The 15,820-nt window shown below is 38.4% G+C and overlaps 1 protein-coding gene across 4 annotated transcripts in view; it reads right to left on the minus strand.

Moving 5' to 3' along the window:
• The window catches only part of onecut2 (one cut homeobox 2), a 73,489-nt gene extending 66,019 nt beyond the window's left edge, over positions 1-7,470 (minus strand). For 2 of the 4 annotated variants that reach the window (XM_005470495.4, XM_003440190.5), the window contains exon 1: positions 5,718-7,469. In XM_005470495.4, the coding sequence (XP_005470552.1) occupies positions 5,718-6,942 (1,225 nt within the window). In that variant the 5' untranslated portion in view covers positions 6,943-7,469. Of the gene's footprint in view, positions 1-5,717 lie in introns of all 4 variants that reach the window. The other 2 variants (XM_025909303.1, XM_005470494.4) reach the window with 1 other exon arrangement.
• Positions 7,471-15,820: the final 8,350 nt, after the last annotated feature.

The raw sequence follows: 15,820 nt of genomic DNA on the forward strand, positions 1-15,820 counted from the left end.
ACACAATATTGACCCATTCTCTGAGAAACCACAGGATGCCAATTACACATCAAGAATCAAACAGAATTAATATTTAAAATCAAGGCATCAACATGTAACATCTCCAAAGCTGATTTACATCATATGGAGAGTGCTTTTCTATAGCCTAGCTTAGCCCAAAGAGCAGACGTCGCAGCCAAGTCAAACCATGATGTTTAGACTTTGTGTAAAACTACCATCACTTTCTTGTGCACAAGAAATGTAAGTAAAAAAAGAAACTAAACAGCAGCTGGAAACAAAACAAGGTCAATAGATAACAGCGATTAAAAAAATGATGGCGCTGGATGAGCCACAATCCCCAGTTTCCTGAGTGAAAGTCCAGTGTGGGCTCAGGCCAAAAGAATTTTATAGCCTTTGTTGTTGTCTCGTACGTTTTATTCTGTGAACCAGCTTTATAACTATTATATAATATTTATAGTAAGCCTATTGCAGGAGGAGGAAACTACTGGCTTAGCAAAAGAGAGAGAAAAAAACACTTTTCCACTTTTACAGTACAGTTATCTCATCAGTTCTAACGTGCTACAGTTTCCTACTTTAAACTGATTTACAGTAGAGAAGAACAGCAGCAGTATCCGTATATTTTCCCACACTCTTTATGGTAAAATACTGTGTAAAAGTTTATGCAGTATCTTACACATACTACAGTTGTTTAGACAAATGACAGTATGTTATCATAGATTTCTCAGTTTAAAGCCATTTAAATTACATGAATTCCAGTGTAGCTTTTGACAACTGCTTTAGACAACAAAGACACTAATAAACAGAAAACTTAATTACCTTTTACTCTGGAAATCAGACATTGTACACTTAGTTAACTACTTAAATAAAAAAAGAGGATTATATTTGTATTTCTCAATGTTTAGAATTAAATAAGAAGAATCTTTAGCATTGGTATGATAAACTGCAGGCTTTGCAAAGATTTGAAGTAAAAGAAACAGACAGAGAGTGTGAGATATGCAGTATAATCCTAGGGAAAGCAGATGAGTGCAGCTCACTCAGACAGAGGTATAACTGCGAGGCTGTCCTGTGACATTTTACAACACACAGGGGAGCACAGATCACATGAACACTCCCCTGCTCTCTTCCAGCTCCAACCTCCACCCACTCTCTCCTGTCATTTTCTATTAACCTGTATCGTCAAATACCAGCATCGAAAATCAAAGAACCCCTAATGAAATTACAGTCAAATCCTGCAGAGATAATCTCATCCACATCAGCAATCTACAGACAAATCCAGCCTGCTTAAACACTGATTTCCAATCGAATGTTAAAGAATCAGCGCTCCATGTTGGGCTGATGTCACGCATTGTTATAGTCAAGACCTCTTCTGTCTCTACAAAACTCAGAAGGATACTGAACTGGGTGCATCATATTACAAAGTACATCATAGGATGTGTCAGATGAAAGCATGGCAGATCTAAAGGTTTAAGAATAAGATAAAATCTTCTTGAACTCTTAATAAAAACCCTGCAAAAACACATAAAACAGGACATAAGTTCATAAAATGCTGTTACGATGTTATTATTAGTAGGAACAACAGAAAATATATAGTTTTAGGAAAAATGTAGGAACATCTTTACATTGACATATTACTGATAAACAAGCTGTTTGTTTTAATTAACTGCGTACTCATTTGAATTTCTCAAGTGCAATTGTTTTTGTTATTTGGGTGAATCTTTTAATAATATTTTGTTATATGAATGCATTGTACAGACGAATAAATACATTTTTAATTTCAAATGTGATCCAATCATTCACCATTTGTATATTTTTGCCTCATTTATTTTGATTTGTGTTCTTATTTGATAGATTTTTTTCTTGACATAAAGTTGTTGTTGTTTTTTTATCTCATTACAGCAAAAATAATTAAACCTAATTAAAATATTATGATAATATGAGTATTATAAGAAAGCTGTAATGATATAAATTGAAAGACATACAGCTGTCTTCATCGGGAAAAAATAGGCTGTATGATAACAAACATATTTTATTAGATTAGACCATATCTATTATATTTTTGGATAAATAGAGTTCGCTAAAAAGGAAAAAAAAATAAATTAATAAAAAACTGAAGAGACGCACGTACATGATGAATGCACATATCCAGGAGTGAAAGGGATCGATTTCAATTTACTTGATTTCACCCACAAAATCCAATATCAATATCCTATATTCATGGAAAGTCCTGGAAATGTGTATAAAACAAAAGAAAACCCATAAAACAGCCATGCTGAAGACTCATTGTTGGATATTACACCGACTCTATAAAAGCAGCTAGATACAGCATTTAAAAATGTACTAATCTATAAACACATTAAGCTGGTGAAGATGATTTAATGTATTTATCTGTGACTTAAAGAAATGTATAAAATGATTATTTGTATGCTGTATGCTATCATCTTAGTGTCACTGTATGCGCTTATAATCATGCAGGTTTTAGAGGGTTCATTAGTCTGTGTGGGAGATTTTACGAACTCATAATGAAGCATTTAAATGTGCAACTTATCAAAACGTTATAGTTTTTATTACTTTTATAATGAACATTTTCAATTTACAGTGATTATTTACGGAAATGATGAATAAAAAATAAAATACAAAAGGTAAGAATAACTTATAATGATCATTTTAATACAAAGATTTTAATTTAATACTACTTCCAGGTAAATCTGCATTTGTTCTCTGGCTTCTTATACGTACTTTTGTTTGTTTAGAGCTGCTGAAACCAAGAGTGTAATTAAAATGAAAAAGATAGTGATCCCCTAAAAAAGAGCATGAACCAGATTTCTTTATTTAGACTAATTCAGTGCTGATTATTTCTCCTATGAAAGCAGCTGGGATTAATTAACTCGAGTCAACCAATAAAACTGAAGTGGATTTCAGTGGATAGCAAAATACAGGCAGAAATTGTTCCTGAGAATCTTTTTAAGCTTTTAACAATTATAATATTCCCAAGCATCCCAAACCCTACAAAGGCTATTAGTCAGAAATCCTACCGAAGTAGCTGCGACTGAATGTTTCACAAATCTGTCACTTTGCTGCTCCACATGTCACTCTTTTTATTTGAAAGTGAAAGCCACGTGCCTGCCAAATTTAAAAAGAAGGTATATGTGTTTTTTATTAAAAAAACAACAATTAAAATACAAATTGACGCATTTTGAAAACTATTTATTATTTAAACTTGAAACATAAAGTTGATTTTTAATGGTTTACCTAAGCAGTAGCAGTACAGTCAAAATAATAATACCAATAATAACAATAATAATAATAATAATAATAATAAACAATAACAATAATAATAATAATAATGATAATGATAATGATATCCTTGTTGGAGCTGCCACACAGTTTTTACATCCATTTCATCTTTATTTCCTCTTCTTTCTTACTTTTTAATCTCATGTTTATTTGTGTTTTCTTTGGAATTTTGCATAAATAAAAACAATGTGAGTAAATATGACACTGCATATATAAATTAAGCTTATAGGTTTACCACAACAAGGGTGAATGCACCAGTGAAATTATGCAGGTTATAGCTTAAATATGCAATAATTACAAACTTCACACATCAGGTAACTATAAATACCGTTTCGCTTAAGCCAGGACACCATGACGATAAAGTATGCTCAGTATAATTGTAATAATTTGTAATATTTTGGATTGTCTTTGTGTTTTCTCAGCTTTTGGGTAATTATAATTTTGCATACATAAAAACAATGTGAAGGCACATTTCCTGCACCTAAAATATCTCGGCACAGAGTTTTGGCTTTCCTTCCAAAGGAAAATCACCAGTTTTATGATTAAAGAAAAACATTTTTAATCTGTGTTTTTAACAGGGCATAATTTACTGAAGTTTGAATTCATGTTTGTTTAACAAATGGTCAGAAATAAGAGGAAAATACAAAGATTTCTATCAGGTGAGGTAACACACACTTTTTGCCTTCATGTATATGCGAAGCATTTGTACTTATCTGCATATTTAAAACTTCAAAATGAATTTTGAGCCATAAGAAACCCTGGCATATATTTTTAAAACAAACAAAAAGAGAATAATTTTAAAGGCTATATGGATATATATGGATAGATGACATGCAGATTAGCTAAAATATGCAACTTTAACGATTTAAAGTCTTATGGTAAACCAGGTAGATATAAACACTCATCATTTGTGCTTTTAATGGGACATAATGATAGTAAAGACATAATTTTAACAATATGGGATCTTTTTGAACTTATATAAAAACAGCAAAAAGTCATATGTGTGAAAGACTGTGCAAAAAAGTAACTTTAAATCACTCACAGTGCACAAATTATGCAGTTTATAGCTAAAAAAAAAATGCAGCCCTAATGAAAAACACTTTTTTTTTTCAGATTAACATGAAAATAAAGCATTTTTTATGTGATTTAAATAAACTGGCCTCTCTTTGTATTTTCTGTTTCTGCATGTAAAAACAACATAAAGACATATTTGTATTGTGGCAGACACTAAAAAAAGTTTAATACAAAAACTGAAATGATGTGTAGCTATAATTTCCTCCCAGCAAGCAAGTTATGAAGTATGCAGGTATTAAGATGTGGACGTGCAGTGGGTAGTTTTAAAGTCGTATTCTAAACCACGTAAATACAAATTCTGCTGTCACTTGTGCTGCGCTTTACATTTTAACATGAAAATAAAGAACCTTTGATATAATTTAAGACTCTAAAGTTACTACATTTACAAAGAAAATGTCTCTGTTGTGATAAATAGAAGACCAAATCCCAGCAGAAACATTAAACGTTTATCACATCTTGGTGTGAAATTAAATGCAACCCTTTCCATGACCTGACCTTTAAAAAGGGGGGACTGGCCCGTTTTAGTGCTGCTCCTGCAGACAATAGAGGCTGGGACAGGGAACAGGTTCCTCACTAGAGGGGGCACCAGACCCACCGATTCTGCAGACCTTCGTGTGTTTATGTCACAGCTTTCTGATTGCTTCAAGCTCCACACAATCAAAAACAGATCCTCCTGAATGCCCCCATCACACTTCTCCACCCAAATGCTAATGCAATCACAATGCAATAAGCATTTAAGGAGCTAATGACAGTAAAAACACCAACATTATAAGAATATTTAACCCTGAGAATATATATTTACACCCGCGGATGCACATTAACAACCAGAAATTACACCAAAAATATTGTGCGATGTTTAGCAGGTTTTATTGTTGTTTTATTTTCTTGGATTTTTAAATATATTTATTATTAATCTGGGTGTTATTTAAAGCAGAATAACTAGGAGATTTCTAGTGTAGTGCAGCGTTTTCCTCGCTCCCATGGAGGGACTGGAAATTGAAAGAGGAGGATTGTTGGAGGGAAATCCCATGACCTTGTCATTTCCCATCGATCCTTTTGTGTTATTGATCAATAATGGTAATCATAACACCGGTGAGTCTAAATAAATCCCATTCACCTAAATTGGAGTGGCGCGTGAGGAGCCACGAGGAGTGAGAAAGAGAGAGAAACCAACCAAAATAAAGCCAGCAAGAAGATTAAAAGTCAGCTAGTGATAAATGCTGAGGAATCATTTGAGGATATTTTGTTTTAATGTGGAGGATTTCTGCTTTTTCTTCTTGCTGTGGCACAAAAACAAATCAAAGCAAAGCAGCAGCAGCAGAGCAGCTCAGGTTGTTTTCCTCTCTTACCTGCCAGTCTGAGCGCCGACATTCTCTGAAACTCGGGCTCCTGCAGCCACTTCCACATCCTCCTGAAGGTCTCCCGGCCTGACTTTAGTTTACTCCAGGGTTTGGGGTTCCTCAGCAGGTCCGACAGGGTCCCCTGGGAGCGGCACAGCACCCTCTGGGCGAAGATGGCCTGGGGGATGCTGTACCTCTTGAGCTCCGCCGTGATCCTCTGCGCAACCTCCTTAGTGTTGATTTCTTCCAGCTGTCCCGAGCTGTTCCCCCCCTGCGTCCCCGAGGAGGAGGGCGTTCTTTCCCGGGTGGAGGCCAACACGGGCCCGTGGGATGGAGACTGGAGGTGGGGGTGAGAGTGGGGGTGGTGGCCCGCCGAGGAAACGGCCGGGTGCCCCGGGTGGTGCATTCCGTTCAGGTGCGGCATCATCCCGCCAGCCGGGGCGCCGAGGCCTCGGTGCTGGTGGTGGTGGTCCCCTCTGGCCAGCATAGAGGCTGTGTGGTCGAAGTTCAGCATCTTGTCGTGGCTCCCGTGCGTCGTGGTGCCGTAATTGTGGAGACCCTGTTGGGTGTTGTGGATGGAGCCCAGGCCGTTGCCCAGCACCGGAGAGAGGTTCTGACCCATCCCGGACATGTGGTCCTTGTGGTAGGGGCTGTAAATGTTGTTCATCCCCGGCAGTCCCCGCTCGTCGCGCATCAGGGTGAAGCTCCCGCTCACGTTCCCGGAGAGCCGCTGGTGGTGGTGATGGTGGTGGTGGTGGTGGTGGAACTTGTCGGACACGGTGGAGATGGGGGGCAGCGGCTGCAGCGGTGTGAGCGTGGTGTAGGTGCCGCTCATCCCCATCCCGGGAGAGGAGGTGTCGCAGGGCACGCTCATGGCGTGGTGCAGCGGCAGGGACAGCTCCGGCCGGTACTCCCCGCTACCGTCAAGGATCGTGGCCATGCCGGACACCATGGCCGAGCGGGAGGACGCGGCGGCGGCCGCCAGGTCCTGGTGTATCCGCAGGGTGGACGCCGCCGCCGCCGCAGCCGCCGCCGCCGCTCCGGGTCCCGACGAGCCTCCGCGGCCGTGGTGCGGGCTGTGGCCGCTCATCAGCTCCGCATCAGGGGCCACGGAGCTCACCGCCACCCCGCCATGCAGGCTGCCGATGCCGTCCATTGTCATGTCCGTGTTCATGGCGTAAGCGTCCAGGTCCTTGGCCAGGCATCTATAGGCGTTAGTGTAGGCAGTCTTCATTCATCTGTCCTCTCAGTCCATCAGGTCGAGCGGAATTATCTCTCCTTCTTCTCCTCCTTTCTCTCGCCGCTTCTCCCGTGATGCGCCGGGATGGGTCAGTAGCCGTGTCCCCGTGTTTCCTCCACTCCCTCGGTGTGTTTCCCCCCCGGTCCTCCTTAAGGCCTCTCCAGCTCGCTCTCTTTGTAAAAAGTGTTTTTATCTCGATCATACGGGCCTGTGCGGTGGCTCCCCCATATCCAGCCCTCTCCTCCTCCTGTGTTGCTCTGCTCCTCAGACGGGAGCTGTCCACGGTCCCCTAGCCGACCTCTCAACCCAACCTGCTGGGTGAGGAGGCGGAGGGGGAGAGGCGAACTCATATACGGAGTGACTGACGGTGGAAGAGATCAATCAGAGGGACGGAGAGGACTCTGGGGGCGTGGTTGGCTGAAAGATTGGCCAATCAGCGTTTGCAATGATTGCAGCTGTGGGCGAAATCACCGCTGTTATGATATCGGTCTAAAGAAGACTTCATACATATTTTTATGTACTAGTTTACCATTTTTGATTAAAAAATAAAGAGCATTTTCTGTGCTTGTTTTAATTATCTATTTATTTATTTTATTGAGATATTTTACTCAATGAGCTTGTACACCACCAAATACTGTATTTTAGTCTGATTTTCACGTTTTGATCTTCTTACGTTGTGATATACAGCTTTTACATAGCATTTTGCTGTATTTTATATAATTTTTTAAAATGATCGCGCTAGTGGGCTTCTTAATATTATATATTCAGTTCTTTATATAATATTTAATTGTATCTAATGAGCTGTTTTACTCTATTTAGGTTTAGTTCTTTTTAAATGACAATTTATAGTATTTTACTTTAAACTTTTATTTATTGTGCTCTTTATTGAATTACACTACTCTTTTTGCATTGCCTATTGATATATTTTGATTTTGATTTTGATTCGTTAAGCTCCTTACTTTACTATATTCAGCTGTTTACATGATATTTGATTAAATTTGTTGAGCCATTTTACTTTATGGAGCCGAATTAGAGCTTTTTACCAACTGTCTTACTTTTTTTTACTCTCATTACTACTTATTGAGCTCTTATTATAAGAAATAAATCTTTTTTGCTTTGCATGTCATTTATTTACCTTCTTTTTGGTTTTGTCATATCCTGCTTCATTTAAGCTTTTTTTTTTTTATTATAGATTATCTTTCATGTTTTGGCTGCTGTACCGTTATTTGCTTTTTCCAGCTTCTGGCATAAAGAATATATTTATCTTGTTTTCTAATTTTTTAAATATATTTTAACGATGTCACCAAGAACATCTATGACATGTCTCCTCCTGGATTTATGGTATTGCAGTATTGTGTATTGCATATTTTTTTCCCCCCATATCTCATATATTACTCCCACAAACTGTGATAAATTCATTCTGAAATTGTAAAGACCGTGCTGTACTTGTGCAGTGCAAGGCTTAAAGGTCATTATTGACATTGGGAAGGAGTCTGTCTGTTCTGGGGCTTTCTGTCATATTACACGGCCTTCAGTGGCACATCTTGTCTAGTTTTAAAGACACCACCATGAAGAAGTCCTTCATATTTAAATTACATTTTTATTGTTAACTTAACTGACAGGCTGATCTACTGGTGACACAACCAGAATATAGTGAGACCTATTCCAACCAAAATTTGAAATATAAAGCTTTACAAGATTTAATTGTTCTTTCTAAACAAATCTGTTTAATTATTTATGTCATATAGGGCTTTACATTAGACATATAAATAATTTAATACACATGACTGAATAAACTAGAAATAAGGAAAGAAAAGAGTTTTTTTTTTTTAAAGAAAGAAGTGTTGAAAATAATACAGAAAACTTGCTCCATAGTTTGCCAAAATTACAAGTGCTAACATAAATGTGGTGTAAAATCATTATATGGATTTCTGAGTGTGAGCATAAAGGCTAAGAAACATTTCCACTGATATGAATGTGAACTGAGCCTTTAAGGCCAGTTTGGCTGAAAGTGTTCAGCATTAAGTGTGCAGATTCCCTAAATCACTTTTTCATCCTGCAGGCATTTGTCTTGGTGCCTTCCTGCGAGTGAAACCCAAAAAACAAAGACTTTAATCTGTGAGTTCTTTGTAACAAACCAAGGATGCTGTGTTTTCTCCTCAGCTCCTGCAACAAAGGATGCAATTTGCCCACAGGGATCATTAAAATTTGATCTCATCTCAGCTCTCATCTCATCACCTGCTGCCTCTGACTGTTCACCGTCAGTGTGGGGACAAGCAATAACGCATGATAAAAACATGATGAAGCACAGAGGAAGTGAGCCTTTATGCTTGTCTGATATTAAAAAAGTGATGTTTTTGCAAAATACCACATGATTGTAACACTGTTTAATCTCAGGAGTCCTTTTGCAACTTTTTAATGCCAATATCTGAACAGACTGCAGCAAAATTTTAAAAATGATGCCTAGAATTGAGACTTACCATGTATATTCTTATATTTATTATCATTACAAACTACCAGGTAAGTTTTAGGCAATAAATATAATAGATTAAGTTTGGACGAAAGTCATGGTTTGGGTTAAATTACGTTTTTTAAATTTTTCCTCCGTTGTCAAGATGATGCACCTGTCCTGAAGAGTCCAAAACGTAGGTATTTCATGCACTGAATATAAATATTCCATGTTCCAATTACCACTTTTTACAACCGGGAATCGGATTATGAAGGCCTCCATTTCTGAATGCTGCTTGATCCAAATTGCAGCAGATCCCTACAGGCTCTCCTGAGGGTGGTATGCCTACAGGAGGGCTGGCCCACAGAGACCAATGAGCCACACAGACGAAGGCCTGGTCAAAAAGCCCTCACCGATTAGCTCCTCCCTCAGGCTTAACTCCAGGGAGGTTCCCCTGGTAACCCAGAGCCCTCGCTGGGCAAGGTAACATGGACTACTGTTGTTCTCTTCAAAGTGGTCTTCTGAATCTCACTTAGTCCTTTCCCCTCATCCTGGACCATTTTACCTTTGGAGACCCCACAAGGAGAAAACTGGTGCTGAAGGACAACACAGGTCCTGGGACCATTCAGGCACACAAACCTTTCCACCTAAAGTGGCATTTCATTGGACCATGGGCTCTGAGTAGAGCCTGTACTCCTGCAAAAGGAGCCAGAGCCTGAGAGGTTTTGGGCTTGTCCAACCTGGAGGAGCTCTCAAGGCTGACCCAGGACACAACACAGAGATCATGTCAACATGTAAACAGCATAAGTTATCAGCAGTGTTGGTCAAGTTACTTGAAAAAAGTAATCAGTAACTAATTACTGATTACTTCCCCTCAAAAGTAATCCCGTTACTTTACTGATTACTTATTTTCAAAAGTAATTAATTACTTACATACAGACATACTGACTGACTGGAGATTTTCATTAACTTCAAACTATCTAAAACGCATTTGTGAAAGTAATTTGACCCATCACCCTAAAAACATGTGCTTTACACAGTTATAGCAGAACAGGGCAGTTCTGCAGACATGTGACCGCTAACCACATGACATGAACTTATTGGTCACTTTGGATGTGTGACAATGTAGGATCATCACAACTTTTACTTTGATGGCAAACCTGCTCCAGTTCCAGTGTTCGTTGTACTTTTTCAAGTTTTATTACCACTTGGCTAATAATTAGGGACTGTTTGCTGACAACCATGAAAAACCACAGGCAACGTTCTTTCCAGTGAGAACCAGAAACCTCCAGGAACCACTGCTAATCAGTCGGTCAATGCACTTCTTTCTCCAGAAACCAGTGGTTGTCCAGCATGGCTGACAAATATGGAACAATCTGCAAGTAATCTCACTTGAATTACCTCAATACAGGAAATCTAATGGCTTGAAGAAAGAATTGAAAGAAAGAAAAAGAATGGGGAAGTATTACAACATAACATTACATGTTTTAATATTAAATGAGACCAGAAGTGTCTTAGACAAGGCATCCCCACCAAAGTCAATAATTTATTTTCTAACTTTAAAGAAAATGATCTCAAACCAAACCAGATCTTTATGACTTTTTCCTCAAACTCCACCTCTCCACCAAAATTCAATTGGGTAATTATGAACCTATGTGCCTCATTTAACTGGTAGATGAATATTGTGGGTGTGAGTGCAGCTGGACTGTAGCATGATGCTGGTTGGATAGATGTTTGCAGCTGTGTAGCTCACAGTGTTGAGCGCTGGCTGCTGCAGCGTAAATGATGTGGTGGTGTGTCGGGACGTTATCGACAGACTCCGGGTGGAGTGATGAGCGTGGGAGCTGCACTGAGAGAGCATTATAGCCTGTAGCCAGTTCACTTTACAATTCATTACACTCCCAAGGACAAATGACTGCTAAATAACTCTGTCTGCTGCTCTGTCTCTGTGCCCTCTCCAACTGATCACTGCTATTGTTAGATAACAAGAAAAAAACATGCAGTTATTTTAGATCCAGTAAGTAAAAGTTCTGCTTTTTATGGCTATTTCTGTGGCTTCATGAATCTCATCAGTGCTTAATATTTGTGAACATTTTCTAAAGATGGTGAGAGTGCTGATTGTTGGAGAATAGCTGCTTGGTGGAGCATTGCTAATCACTATTTTAGTTTTACTTGAGAGAGAAATGTCCAGCCTGTTCTCATTCTTGTGTCATGGATGAAGCTGAACAGGTAGAATGATTTTTAACACCGGCTGCTAAAAAAAAATATCCAAATTTTTATTTCTCACATATATGATCGGACATTTAATCTGTGCTAACACCCATTCATTTTTCTCACAGGGCAAAAAAGACATTAGCATTGTTCTAAGCAGCCTGCTTAGGAATTACAGTACTGTGCAAAAGTCTTGAGCCACCCCTTAGTTTCTGTGTATTTTGCCAGGAAAATGAGAAAAGCATCAGTAGTGTTTGTTCAGTTCCAGTAAGCTTGAAAGCCTGCATTTGGTAAGACAACCTTTGTTCCTCAACACAGCCTGAACTCTCTCAGGCGAGCATTCTTGTCTTCAAGAATAGTTCTTCAGGCTTCTTGAGTTAGATTCAAGAGGACATTTTTAAGGACATGATGTTCAGACACTGCTCATCTGTTGTAGAGATCTTTTATCTTTTTTGTAAGCCTGGCACTTCTTTGCCTCCTCCACTTGTCCAGTTGATAAAGTAGCCACAACTGGAGGACCAAAGAAGAAGTGGGAGGACTAAATAAAACTATATACAGCAGATGAAAGTCACGTCTTTAAGAAATAAGGAAAATTCAGCAAAGACCTGACTTTCTGAATGTCCTTTAGAAAGTCTGGAGAATTATTCCTGAAGACGACTTAGTAAAATTATAGGAAAGCTTCCCTGAGAAAGTTCAGATTTTGTTGACGTATAAAGGTGATCATCTCAGATATTGACTTTCAAACTCATGAAATAGCAAAATGGATTTTAAAAAAGGGATAGTTAAAGACTTTTGCACAGTTCTGTGTATAATAGAAACATAATCTAAAACAATCTGCAGAATAATCCAAATAAAGTGTGGTAAAGAAGTGGTAAAGTGTAGGAAACAAAATTTGTGTCACTGCCAAGACTTTTGCTCATTTTTTTGTGGCTTTTTTGGTTCTCTTTAGTGGACTATGGTAATTATATAAATTAAATTTGTTTAGTATTACTGGAAGTCTTATTCCCCACGAATACATATATATACACAATATATTCTTTCCTCAAACCAAAGTTTATTTTTTGCAGGTTCAGCTCTCCAACAGGCTAAAAGTCTCCCTCAGTTATTCTGTATGTTTTATATTTTTTCAGCTGAGGGCCTGTAAAATAAAGATTTTGAGTATTCACTGATGAGAAGGAGGATGAACCACAGAAGAAAAGGAGGTGGATGAGATGGAGAATGGCGAGAGGAGCAGTAGGAGGAGGAGCAGGATGGGTAGTTGGGCAGATGTTGCTTTGTTTAAAGACTGTTGTGTAATTAAGGCCAGAAGAACAGAAGCCTGACCCATTTTCTCCTTTTGATCAGTTGTCAGAGACTCTGCAGGGGGTCTGCTGAGGGATAACCTGTCTGTCTGTCTGTCTGTCTCTTCTTCAAACTTTCAGCTGTCTTACTGAGGAAACACTGCAGGAGAAGCAAACTGTTTATGTTTTATGCTCCACCTGACATTTTTAACTGCACGGAGAGGAAGAAAAACCACAGAGAAAGGTGACGTGCTGAGCAGGATGAGCAAGCGAAGAAGAAGATGAAGAGCAGGAAAAAAGGGACGAGGTAATAAGGGAGTTTGGGATCGGTCAAGGAGACTGAGGAGAGAGGAGCAGCTGTGGGCTGAGGTGGTGGTGGTGGTGGGTTGGGGAGGAGGGAGGGAAGTGACCGAATTTGGAGTCAATATGGCGGCGTAAACAAAACAAATCACTTCCCTGCAAATTTAAGCTCCGCCCCTTCTGAAGAAGTTCATATCAAAATTTCCGAAACATGCATGAACTTTTATAAAGGATTGTCTGACACTCAAATACCAACATTTTGTCTTAAAACCAGTAAACGTGTATTTTCCTCCAACAGCTCCAGCTCCCATGAGACGCGTACGTGAATCATCTCAGAAGGGTACACTGTACCACATTAGCTAAAATAAATAAATACAAATAATTAATAATGAATAAAATCAGTGATTAAAAGATACATGTGGTGTAATTCTGACTGTCAGTCAATCTTTCAGTTGTTTTCTGAGAAACGTTTTAACACCTCTGTTGTACAAGAACACCAACCCACTGGAGACTGACATTTTAACAATTCACAGATATGAAGTTTAATTATTAAAGTCTCAGTAACGTCCTTAAAGAACTGCACACTTTACTCTTAAATAATACTTGTACACCGTTTGATGATACGACAACATAAAGAAGTATTTTGTGCAGGCAAATGATACACATTTTCTATTCCTTTCAATTTGAGTCCAAAAATAACTAAAACAGAAAGAAACATGTACCAAATACTATAATAGGGACAATCATAGATACACCAGTGACCCAACCGGTCACAGCAGATGGCCCCGCCCCTCCCTGACCCTGGTTCTGCCGAGGTTTCTTCCAGTTAAAAGGGAGTTTTTCCTTCCCACTGTCGCCAAAGTGCTCGCTCATAGGGGTTCATTTGATTGTTGGGTTTTTCTTTGTATGTATTATTGTAGGGTCTACCTTCCAATTTAAGTGCCTTGAGGTTGTTGTGATTTAGGGCTGTAGAAATAAAATTTACTTGAATTGAATTGAATTAAAAAGCATTATCAATAAAATAAGAAAAAGTAAAAGCATATCATTTCTGTGGGAATCTGGTCCTCACCGAAGAACAACATTTTATCATCAGAAATATAGAGTTCATTATTTCAAAGGCTCAGGAAAAACAAGCATTGGAAAAGTAAAAAAAAAAAAGTATGAAAAACAGGAGAAGGAAAGTCACGGTCTGGAACTATTTTTATTTTCAATCAGTTCATTAATACTTGTTTTGTATTCCAGTGAATGACGGACTGAGAGCACATTAAGTAATTTCCAATGATGATGAAATGATCTGATCATTGAATAGGCATAAATACAACTTTAACATAAATAAATAAATACAAATAGTACTGTGCAATATCAGCACAATTAATTTACTGACTATAATTTTTTTTCATATACTTTACAAACTGCAGTGCCGCTGACTTGTTTTGCATTGATTACATTTTTTTTATATCACCACAACGGTAAATCTTACATTATTTAAAAACAGTTTTGTGATTGTATTCAGTTGCAAGTTACATTATATAGAATTACAACTACATTACTTTCCCTTCACAATGATAATAATCCATTTTCTGTGATGTTTTACTGCATGTAAATGTTTTGTACATTTGGAGCACATTTTTGCTTCTATACACTAAGAAGACATCTTTCTGCAAACTTGAGACACTCTTTAGATCACTGACCTGTCAGTGTTGCGCCTTTGGTATCACTGTACATCAGCACACACAAATCCCTCAGTGATGACGTGTTTAATTATGAACTTATCTGGCAGAGAAATTACTACCTAAAGCAGCAACTTACTGAATGCTGTTTGCATGTAAAACAGAACATCCATACATTTATTTTATAAGGAAAACAGTCAGTTTTAGGTCTGGTGGTCGTCACTGTTCCCGAGACTCTTTTTCTTATTACTTTTATCAGAAAGCACTCTGATGTTTTATCAGAGAAACCTGATCTTCATCCTGTTATTAAATTAAACACACTACAGATTTATAGAGGTTTTAACACATCGTTGCACATGTTTGACAGACTCAGTTGGCTTCTTCTTGATAAAAGATGTTGATTTTACTAATTTATATGTAAATCCATTCAATCCTTAAAGTCTAAAATAATTTTACTTTAATTAATTCCACATTAAGAAGCGCTACCATCGAAGTAAGTTAGTAGGAAAGCTTTAAAGTTCTTGTTCTGCCCATTTTTCTCATTTATTTTGTCTTTTATGTGCTGTAATGTTGTTGTATACTTCTCATGAGATCACACATATGAAGGGACATTATCCAGATAAAATAAATGTGGAAAACAACACTCACAAACTCAGACTGATGCTTGTCAGACAGACTAATTCACGGTGCAATTTGTGTAAAGGCTGGAAAAACACAGCAGGTTCCTCTGCCGTGTTTCCTGGTGAGTTTTAGTGGCTATGGCTGGTTGTAAAATGTGAATGAAGCTGAAAAAAAGGAAAAAAAAGCTGCAGGTTGATCTGGATGCTTCCTCCTCCTGCTTCCTCCTCTCTCTCGCTTCCTCTCTCTCTGTGTCCCGGGCCATCTGCTGTGCACAGAGCAGTAGTATTGATCTGCAGCTTTGTGCTGGAGACCACATGCTAATCTATAGCGTTAGTGACAAA

Source organism: Oreochromis niloticus, linkage group LG7, assembly GCF_001858045.2.
Source record: "Oreochromis niloticus isolate F11D_XX linkage group LG7, O_niloticus_UMD_NMBU, whole genome shotgun sequence".
In the NCBI taxonomy this organism is placed as follows: domain Eukaryota; kingdom Metazoa; phylum Chordata; class Actinopteri; order Cichliformes; family Cichlidae; genus Oreochromis; species Oreochromis niloticus.